The sequence below is a fragment of the Amphiprion ocellaris genome, chromosome 12 (genome assembly GCF_022539595.1).
Source record: "Amphiprion ocellaris isolate individual 3 ecotype Okinawa chromosome 12, ASM2253959v1, whole genome shotgun sequence".
NCBI classification, from domain to species: domain Eukaryota; kingdom Metazoa; phylum Chordata; class Actinopteri; family Pomacentridae; genus Amphiprion; species Amphiprion ocellaris.
In genome coordinates this window covers 27,636,859-27,648,338 of record NC_072777.1, presented here as the reverse complement: position 1 = coordinate 27,648,338, position 11,480 = coordinate 27,636,859, and the positions used below count along the sequence as shown (strand labels likewise).

The 11,480-nt window shown below is 41.5% G+C and overlaps 1 protein-coding gene across 1 annotated transcript; it reads right to left on the bottom strand.

Annotated features, from left to right (window-relative positions):
* Nucleotides 1–5,157: 5,157 nt before the first annotated feature.
* Nucleotides 5,158–8,669, bottom strand: LOC111566449 (potassium voltage-gated channel subfamily F member 1-like). The gene has a single exon (XM_023267036.3). The coding sequence runs from the start codon at nt 8,423–8,425 to the stop codon at nt 6,926–6,928; it is 1,500 nt and encodes a 499-aa protein (XP_023122804.1). The 5' UTR covers nt 8,426–8,669; the 3' UTR covers nt 5,158–6,925.
* Nucleotides 8,670–11,480: the final 2,811 nt, after the last annotated feature.

The window sequence follows — 11,480 nt, the reverse complement described above, 5'->3', positions numbered from 1 at the left end:
ACAAGTTATTTCACTTCCCAGGAGAGCTTGTCTTATATTCTGCAGGTTCCATAAATTTCTGATCTGCTTTCACAAGAGTAGACATGCAGATGTTTTGCGAGCACTTTTCAGCTACGTGAAAGTGGAAAAAATGATGAGAAAAAGAGGATATGGAAATGATTTATGCAGAAGGGTCGAGTGGATTCAGTAATTCTTCCCATTCTGCTATTTTGTTAAAGGTCACATTTAATCTATGTAATTATTGTCATGCAATTTTATTCGGCTCTCCGCCTGAGTCGAAGTGATCCTGGGCTCACCTACACAGCGTTTGAAACATTTCTGTTGAAAGAAATGGAACCCATTCGGTGTACAATAACGCCTCTGGAAGATGTTTCTCCTCTTCTTCTGAATCTGACATCAGGGAGATTACCTTTTCCCTCTCCTGCAGCTGAAAATACCTCTCAAACAGAGATCGCGCTCACAGGGGTGGGCTCTTAAGCCATAGCATTAGGCGCACACATTCTTATTGAAATGGATGTGTTTGACCGCTTTCTGCAGGACAAGAAGCCATTAAAATAACCCATTTATACAGTTTCGGGGTTAGATATTACCTATGAGTAGTACAATCTTTATCCAGGATGTGTTTCAATGTTCCATTTTCTTCTTTTGTTTCTTTTTTTTTTTTTAAACATATTTTAGTTGTGTGTGGTACTCATTTTTTTTAGATTAAAACTTTGATTCTTTCTGATTTTGTTACATTTTGAACTGGAAAAGCTTCTTCTGTATATAAATGTGGAGCATATTTGGTTGTAGTTCGCCTCGAACTTTCATTTGTCTGCACCATTTGAATACAAGATACCTACAGTGATTTCCCTATTTTTAGACAAGGCATGTGTATAGATGATCCTTGTTCTAAAGGTCGAGGGAGAGGGGAAAAAACAGGAAAGGCATCTAAGCGTCCATGCTGTCATTAAAATGTTTGGGTGTAACTCAAAACCAGCATCCCAGTACGTCACCAGTTAACAATGAGATCTGGGAGTCAGCTGGATGGGACATGTGAGCCTCAGGAATCACTTTGATTCCCTGCAAACTCCACTGCTGACTCTCATCTTTCTGCCATGAAATCACTGCTTAATTTGCTGTGTAGCTGTGAGTATCTGAGGGGTTCAGGTTGCATATCTTGCTGGGTTTATTTACAGCTTCCTACAAGCACGATGCATGATTTAATGCCGGGTTTAATGAAATATTCAAGTGCACAAACGGGTATGAAACTGAAATAAACATAGCATGTGACAGACTTTGCATTGCTGATTTCTTCTCTCCACCCTCTTTGCATGTTGGCGTAGCCATGCAATGAAGTGTCAGCAAGATACTGTAAACACTTTTAGAATTAAAACTAAGACCAGCTGCACAATACACAAAGAACTTTTCCTCCTACGCCGTGTGCAAATGTTTTAAGCTGTTTTTTAAAAAACTGTGCACATGCATGAGATAACCATGTCTCACTTTAAAAAACAACATCCATCTTCACTTGCTGTCTCTGGGATTTCATATCTTGAAAAAAAAAAAATTCTTATTGATTTAACATTTGCTGGATAAAAATTGCCGCTCTTTCGGTGCAGCAATAATGAGCACAATTTTGTGTAAATGCTTATCTTAAACACCCACTGAACGCGACAGATGACCAACATGTGGGTGTGAAAACTGGTAATTATCCAGCAAATCACAGCGGGTCACTGCAGAGTAGATCACACATGACTGTGAGTATATGGGCAAAGGAGTGTGTATATGCGCGAGCGCAATTATTTGTGTGCACTTGTAGGTGGGCGGACGGAGAGGAGGGGTGCTGTTTGTACATGCCAGTGTATGTGTGTGCTTGTAAATCTAAATCTGAATGTGAAGGTGCATGTGTATTTGCATGCGCGTCTGCTGAAGGAACATTGTTCGCTTACACAATGCACGCCTTTGACATTCCAGCTCCACCTGTCAGAGTGAACAAAGGTCTTTCTCCCAGGCTTTGACATGTGTGAATCTGCTGCCGGCCAGCGGAGATAGCAGTTCTGTATCGGACGCATGTGGGTGGACAGCCTGCAGAGTCCTCCCTGACCTCCTGCATGATCTGTCTTTCAGGCTGCATAACTTAGACTCAGTAGGAAACAGGACTGGAGAGGAAGCTGTGCTGCACGAGTGGCCTCCTGCTAATCAAACACACTGACATCTTGTACCAGCAGACATGTTGTCGGTCAGGCAGCAGTAAAAGGTGTTCCACTTATTCATGTACCAAGTAATGCAAGAATCAGAATGACTTTCGAGTTTAAAATATTCCAAAATCAACATAACTTCTGCGCTTTCAAGTCCATAAAATGATGTGAAAACTGCAGACTGTGATTTCATGCGACTTGTATGTGCTTACTGTCTTAACCTTTTCAGAAGCTGAAAATATATCTTTTTGAGGTTGGAGTGAAGGTGACGGTTAAGTACTGTGCAGCAGTGGTTCCCAACCAGCAGTGCCTGTAACCCAGGGGAGAGCTTTGCAGTTGCCATGGGGGTACATGAGAAAACTCAAGAGTAGCTCACCTACGGTGGACTAAATTATAAACAGGGGATACATATGGAGGAAAAGATGAAAATCTTACTTCTATTGTTCTGGTTAGAAAAGGGTTCAATTTAACCAGAGGTGCACAGCAAGTTTTCGAGCTATTCAGCTGGTGAGAAATTGTCGACTATTGAGTTAATGCACACCCTACTCAGATGATGTGACCAGTACACAGACCCTCCTTTGACCAGTCACAATAAAAGATCACCATAAAATGCAGCTTTATTCAAATGACGTGATGCCACAGATAACAAAAAGAACATGCTATTGGTTGCTGGATGTCGCAGCCAGGCATTATTTGTTGCTTCAGACAGCTCTGGATTGACATGTCTGACATGATCCTCTGTCTCAAAATGTCCATCAACTTCACCGAGTCCTTCAGGAAGAGCAGAACGACAATATACAAGCACTAACAACCTCGATAACACTCTGCATCGCAGATGTGTGACTAATTACTGTAAATCGACATGTTGATGACACCTGAACACTGTTGCAACTGACAGCATATTAAAACTAAGTCGGCTACAAAAAAGGTCATAACGTTTAAAAGTCTTAACTAAAGGTATTACTTTGAACAATTTAAGGTACATTCAGCTATTACTCTTTGCTGAAAGTCTACATTTTCAACCATTTCTCTGTTTAGACAAATACAATTAAAATAGCTGGATAAATTAAAGGCTAAACAGTTGACTAAAAGTAATGGATATACAAGTGGAAAAGCTAAAAGACAATCAGTTTACACAATTGACTAAACGTCACAGATAAATGATTGAAACTTCCAGCTCTTGCATACTTCAAGTGCAGCAGCAGATGAATGCAAATCTGACCACACCAACCTGAACCACACAAGTCATCATGACACCCAAAAAGACAATAAAACTGTGCCGCAACAACAAGTCCTGCATGACTAAAAGACATCAGTGACTACTGAATGTAACAGGCTTGCCTACAGGATTAAGGACCAATGCATCACTGAGGGAGCTAAACCTAAATCTCAGCACAAAGACGATACTAGAAATCCATGGAGAAAGATTTCTGTGCAAATAATGAGCAGAGACAGTGAGCCACTATGAAATCTATTACAAATACGACTCCCACTTGGAAAGCACTGCACACAACAGATGACAATGCAATAGCAAATGACTTGAACAATTTCTGCATTAGGTTTGATTCACATGATTTCTCTCTAGAACGTGATGGTGTCATTACCACCAGAATAATTGATTAGAGTCTTCCAAGGACAGACGTTGGTCTCTGGGAAGATTTTTTGAAAGACTGAACATCAATAGAGAACCAAGTGCTGCTCGGGTCTCAGCTGTGCTTTTGTAGATGAACACAGAGGATCTTACAGCAGCTTAATTTCTGTCTTTCAAAGCTCTGTTGATTCGTGTACATTTGGATCTCCGTGGAAAACAGCAATCATTAAAAAGTACTGTTAGACCAGCAGCTTTGACCTCTATTGTAATGACATGTCTGGAGAAGCTGATGGTGTGGAAGCTGCAGTCAAGCAGAAATCTATTTTCTTATCTATTAAACTGTGAAGATGGACATGGCACTGATGATACAATGCTAATGAGGACACAGCTTATTTGGCAACACCTTGAAAACCCCAAAGCAGCCACGTGTCAGGGGTTTGTTAACCCATATATTATAACGTGGTAGTCAAATTTTTAACCAACATGACTCAGTAGATCCAGGTGAACCAGACATTATATAAACCCTAAGTCTTCAACACAGGTGTTTTTCATGGGAGTTCCCCCATTCTGTTCACATTCTATGCAAATGATCGTCCTTCCAGTCCTCCAACACTTTTATTTTTTTCTGCCATCTTTGGACAAATGGAGACAAATGGATAAAGATACACATCTGAATAGTTTGGAGGTTAAAGCATCTGTACGATTGTTAACACGGCAAAAACAGAAAGAAGCACATTCTCCACTTCTAGTTAGTAAAACTATTCCTTAAAAACCTCTACATATTGACTGCAAACTTTCTAGGAATGTCCTTGTGCACCTCTATCCGAAAGCAACTCTACTCCTTGCAAATATTCAAGGTTTATTGAGGCTGCACAGAGGGCATTAGTGATTTTTTCTGCTGTGATATAGAGCGTATTACGTTGTGGAACCTCTGCCTGGCTGGGTGACCTCACAGTTAAGATAAAACCACAAATAAACAGAGTGATCCACACAGCAGTAAAAGTGATGAGGGTGAAGGAGCGTCTCTCCCTCCAGATGCTCTTTAAGAGTTAAACAGGCTAACGAGTTTAATGCCGACTCCTCCCGTGTCCTGCATTCAGAGTGAGCTGCTCTCATCAGGTGGATGCTGTAGGGTTCCAATTAAACAGGGGAAAAGATACCACCTGAATATGTGAAAACACTTTCATCCTTCTATCGGTGGATCTCTTAAAATGAGGCTGTGTGTTGTATGTTGTGGGATGCACTTTATGTCTGTTACTGCACTAAAATGTTGGTATTTTTGAGGCAGGCTTTATGTCTAAGACCCATCAGGGCCAACTAAAGTAATCATGAATTATGAAGCACTGACAATACAACTGCATGAAAAACATTCTACTAACATCAACATCTGTACAATTAACTGCGTTTAATAACATTCATTTCAAAATCACTTCAGACAAACACATCTGGAAAAGGACAAGTGTTAAGGGGAAACTCCATTTAACAGGACATTGAGGGAATAAAAGACGAAAAACTGCTTTACAGTTCGGCTAAAGTGAGGAAAAGGCCTTAATCACGACAAAAATCTCAGGTTAAATATGAAAATTTAACCCACAATGAAGCTGAAAACTGTAGCCACATCAGAGCTGAGGCAGATATATTCACACATCAACCAGCCAAACTAAAAAATCTTCCACTGCATCAATTCACAGAGGCTACTTGATGCTAATTAAACCCTTCTTTGTCTTCACCTCGTCACTCTGTGTGTGCACAAGGTGTGTATTTACATTCACGATATGCTCATAAACATTCACAAAACATGGGGGCAAAGCAACACAATCTTGACATAAATCATCCCACGGGTGGCCACCGCGGAAATGACATTTTGTATTAAATATGTTTCAATTATAGCTCCCCTACAGCACCAGCTAATTTTTGTGAGGATTGTTCTATTTGTGCAGCAAGTTTCGTGTCACTCAGACTAACAGCGTAGGAGTAGAGACCTTTCAAACTGTGAAAATTTAACCTTTAAATATAGCACCCATTAAGGCAATTTAGAGGTCCCTTTTAAACATAGGACACAGTGTGAAAACGCACCAAGCTTTCAAGTTTCATCAAAATAACAGCACTAATGCATTATGATTTCCACACAGACGTATTCATTTTTGCACCTTTTCCTTATATTTCCTCCAAAGCTGCTTCACCACCTGCACTAAAACTATTTCAACGCAATAAATGTGTTTTGTTTTTTTCGTTTAACCTCCTGCCTGTTGCTTCTTCCTCCTCATCCATAATAGTGGTCAAGTTTATTCTCCTGCACCTCCGGAGAGTGGTGGTAGCTGCTGTAAAATTTAAACCCATTACAGGAACATGTCCTGCAGCCAAAAAGAAAGTTCTGAGGTCCCAATTTTGGCTGCATGAGCTTGACGAGAAATTCAGACTGATGACACAGTCGATGCTTTAAAAAAATCCTACACAGAAGTATGTTTTTATATGTAATACCTCAAGATCAAACAGTGTCAGCTACAAAAAAAAATCACACTGATGCCATGAAGATCACAGGCAGAAATAAGAAGACAGGCCTCATGATATGTTGCTTTTATATCCCCTGCCAGATACCTGAAGTATAGCTTTTAAAGTGTCTGTGGCTGTAACACTGATTTCATATTTGTCCTTCACTTTTGTTGTGATGTCTGTATATTACAATAAACCCGATTATGTTTGTTTTGTCTCCTGGGGGAGCTGTCTGTCTTCGTTATTTAACAAAAAAACATACATTGTGGTATATGTTTCTGTACAGAGGAATAAGCTACAGTGAGTCTACAGTATAAGTGTGAGAACTGGGGATGGGGTGTTATATAAGATGCCTACATGGGGGGAATCAGTGTACTGGCTGTTCAAACAGAACTCCTCAGCTTACAGGGACTCACTGCGCAAAGGCACAGCTCATCAAGTCAATATCTCACACATATATGTCCCTTTAATAGGCGCGATTCCTGGAAAGGGGTCCTTGGAGACCATTACTGCCGTCTCATTGTTTAAGGTATTTACAAATCACGGTGGTATCATTAACCCAGAGCTGACAGGAGTTTGAATAATTCAAAAATGAATAATTAATTTGATGTTGTTTATCTTCAGATTTTTCTCTCTCTCTCCAAATGATGCAAAAGTCTTTTCAGGAGACAAAATATTCAGTGGCCTCGGCTGTGCTCTCAAAGCTCGTGTCCATGCTGGGGGTCTGGATGCCCGCCGCCGCTCTGGGGTCCTTCAGTAGAGGGATGTATGTGTCGCTGTGACAGGAGCGCATGGTGTTGTCCCAGACGCCCGCACCGCAAACATGTTTATGGGCGCCGGGTGCCGCCTTCAGCTCGCCGTCGCCGGTGCGCAGCGCCATCAGCTCGATCTCATGCTTGGCCGCAGTCTCCAGCACCTGTTGCTTGTTGTAGAACATGACAAAATTGTTGATGATGGGGTGTATCGGCAGGGCGATGGCGATGACCCCGCACAGAAAGCTGATGGCCGCGTTACACCGACCCAAAGTGGTTTTGGGGTAAACGTCTCCATACCCCACTGTGGTCATGGTGATCACAGCCCACCAGAACGACTGCGGGATGCTGGTGAACAGTGTGTCCGGGTGGTTCTGCTCCATAGTGTAGCCCAGTGCGGAGAAAAGAAACACCCCGACGCCCATGTACATGAGGAGCAGTCCGAGCTCTTTGAAGCTGCTCTTCAGGGCAGATGTGAGGGTCTGGAGCCCAGAAGAATGGCGTGCCAGCTTGAAAATGCGCGCAATGCGCATTATGCGTAAAGCCTGCACCGCCTGCTGCACGTTAGCCAGCTCCATCACTCCTGCGCCGAAGGAGGTCAGGATGAGCACCACGAAGAAGGGCATGATCGCCATGAAGTCGATGATGTTCATGAAGGCGAGCACAAATTTGATTTTATTCGGAGAGGAGATCAGACGCAGGAGGTATTCAATAGTGAACCAGCCGATGCACACCGTCTCGATGACCTCCAGAGTTGGGTGCTCCGTCAAGTTGCCCTCCGAGTCCTCCACCTGCAGGTCGGGGATGGTCCCGACGCACATCACCACAGAGGAGACGAGGATGAAGATGAAAGAAACTATAGCGATGATGTGCGCCGGCAGCGAGGACTCCGGCTTCTCCATCAGCCTCCAGAGGCACATCTGGAAGCGCTGCCAGCCTCCTGCAGACGGATCTCCCTCCCGGTCCACCAGGATAGTTCTCACTTTCTCTGCAATCTCCGCAAGTTCATCCTCCACCTCTTTCAGGTGGCATTTACAACACTCATCCAAGAAATCCGAGTCGATTTTCCAGAACTCCATCTCCTTCATGAAACAAATTGGACAGATGCCTCGTTTCATGTGTATCTCTCCATAATAATACAACTCAATGATGCACTTAAAGGCTTCAGGGTCTCTGTCAAAATAAAATTCTCCCGTGTCGGGGTCGTAGTCGTCACATAGTGAGGATATTTCTTCAGCAGACTTGAGTGAACAGTCCACCAGTTCTGCCAGCCGAGTGTCCGGGTAGCGATTCAACACGTCTCCATACAACACCTGTTTCACTCCGCCGATGTTCACCACGATCTCCGTCTCCTCGCTGGCTTCGGAGCCGTTACAGTCCGCATACCGGGTCTTCTGCATTCCCCACATCGTGTTGACAAGTCCGCCAGACAAAAACAGCGCAACTAATCAAGATTTCCAAAGGAACCCTTCACAGACAAAGTGGACGCAAGTCACCAGAAGCTCTGGCGCTGTGCGTAAAACCTCCAGAATCTTCTAAACTCCGTGTTTTGGCAGGAAAAATAAAGATGTTTTCTCAGAAGAGACTGCAGCGTCAAGTCTTCTCACTTCCACACAGCCGCGTTTGGCAGTGAACAGTGCGCCTGTGCGCTCTGAGAAAGTTGGCATTGAAGTGCGCGTAATGTCAAATGAGACACAAACAAGCAAGACTTCCGGTAGTGCGTTTCAAAATAAAATGCTTGCCGACGTTTTAAGGATTTATGTACAATTGCACCATTAGGCTACTCTTTCAAGTAAAAGTAAAGCATAAATAAACTTAACATGTAAATATATGAATACGTAATTGGCTACTTAATATTAAAAGTTGGTCTTTGTGCAGCCAAAATAAAAGCTGTGTTCATGTTTGTGATTAAGCAGGTGAGAACTCTATTTTTTTCTCCCCACCTGTCCCTCGGCACTTTCATGTTAAGCATTATATTTATACTGTTTTCTTTATGTGTAATTTGCTTTAATTTAACCTTGCTAGTACGTGATAGTACATGTTGCAGCACATACTATCCCAGCCTTGTTTGTGTCTGTTTCAGTTTACATCCATCATGTGGAGGATTAAAGGAAAACACGCGGCCATTACTTAGTTTCAGTTATCAACTGTTAAGTTACAGGTGAAATGTGGTTTAATTATTTGTTCAAACTTACCTTTCTTTGTTCCTTTGTTCTGACCCTCCATGCAGGACTGTTTAGGATTGGGCCGCCCAGCACTTCCTGGATTTATGGTATTGGTGAAGGCCATCACCGGGCCAGACCAAGTGGAGGGTGTTTTCCTTCTTTGAAGAATGTTTCTTTTCTATTAATAGGCATTAGTCAGTTGGCACTTCAGATTTTTAGCTCTATTGGAGGCATTTAGAAATGCCAGCGAGTTTGTAGTGTGTACAGTGATGTTTTTGTAGTTTTGTTTGCATCATGGTTATAGAGTTGGTCCCCGTCCAGTTTGATGGTACGGCTGAAGTGATGAAAATGTGAATTGAGCGCTATTTATAAGAAGTAGAGATTTTGTTCTTTGGAGAGAAAGGTGCTGCCAAAATGTGCCTTTAGCTGTGAGTTCATTTTGAAATTATTTTTCCATGTAAATTATTTTTTTGCATCACTTTGTCACTTTAAACCTCACATGAATGGAGAAGCACTGCAAAATAAAAATAAAAACTTTTTTGCACACAAGAAGTCTGCTGAATCTGCCTGCCCACCACCTTCCTTGATCTTTGATCCAGAATATGCTACAATATTCTCAACATAAAGTCAAACACGTTTACAGTGAGTGTTGGACTCTCACCCTTGTTTCCAATCCTGTTTTGTTATATTCATGGACAGGAAATCAAGGCACCTGATTTGGGAACCCAAGAGTCTCCGCTTTTTGTCAATGGCATTATTTTGTTGACTTCATCAGGCTGCAACCTTCAGCATACACTGCCACCTGACTAAATAACAAGGCCTATACAAGGGGCGCTAGTCCATGCTTTTATTTTTGACAATTTCCGGTCATGCTGTGTGCGCCTGTGCAGGCTTGACGCAGCGCAGTGCAGCCAGGCGCAGCTCATCATAAATCTCTACGGCATGAGATGAATGGAAAAGTAGCAAACGGGTGAATCGGGGATACTTTCTCTGCTGGGTTTCTGCTGGAGCCGAAAGAAAAGAGCTGCTTTAATGTGTCGCAGGTAGAAACACATCGTTAACCTGCATCAGCTCTTTACAACAGGTCTTTATCCATGGATGGTGATGGATCCATTTTGAATTCATCATCATGTAACTCTGACAACAACAGACCCTTTCTAATTATTAACGACTTCATCCGAGGGTGAATATAGACTCTGTGGCTGATACACTATTGTAAAAATGTATGTTATTTGAATTTACTAAGGCAAAATGGGAATTAAACTAAGTGGAAATATGGTAATTTCCTGGGTTTTTATTATAATATCACACTATTTATATATCACAATATTTTTTCAGAATATATAATGTATAAAATAAGATTGGCTACAACTTGCACTTTAAGGACATGTGGACAGTTCTGCAGTAACCAACACTGACTGATAAACAGCCAGACTGGCCTTCAGCTGCATCATGTCTTGTTGTTTGTTTCCCCCTAGTGACACAATATTCACACTACAGCAGCAGCCTGAGGGTCGCTTTTTTCTGGAACTCATGGTGCAACCCACAGAGAACAGAAAGCTATTAATAAATGATTTAGAAAACAATGTACTCTGTAAGCTTCAGTGTTGTCAATTCTTAAGGCAAAAAAACAACACCTACAGTAAAATTTGCGATGCAGCAGAGACAAGTCGAACTTTGGCCTTTGAGGTCTTAAACATCCTACAAGACTGTAAAGAAAAAACTATTTGAAGGTGTGACAGGATGACCTAAAGAAACATAGGCTATAAACTGATTTAAAATTGCAACAACTTGTTAACTTGGGATTGTAGGTACTTTATCAGAAAAAAAAAGTTCACGTTTCCCCTAACCTCTAAAAAATAGTATGTGACATAGTTACTTTTCAAGCTTTGTCCTGAAAATTTTATACTTACAGGTTTGACATACATGTGAATGAGGATTTTAGTTGTTCATGCCTCTACTTCACCACATTTCAGACAGAAATGTTGTGGAAAATATTGTATTCCACACAGCTGGATTTACAGATTAAAATGAAACACAAGCAAATCCAGTAAATTATCTATTTTGATTGATGACTACTTTTTCATATATTGACAACATTTATAGTTAAAATATGTTTCACATTTAGTCTACATTCTCATATTCTATACTACTTTAGCTATTGTATTTTGAATGACTTTTAAACATTAATAGTTCCCATGTTAAAAAATCTATTATTTTTACATTGCACTTAACAGGGACCCAAATGCAGCCTAAATTCTTCAAATCACAACTTCATTAAGTGTGGGAACCATTTGTC

What these genes read in the sequence shown, in the direction of transcription:
- LOC111566449 (XM_023267036.3), bottom strand. Translation starts at nt 8,425, where the DNA reads ATGTGGGGAATGCAGAAGACCCGGTATGCGGACTGTAACGGCTCCGAA.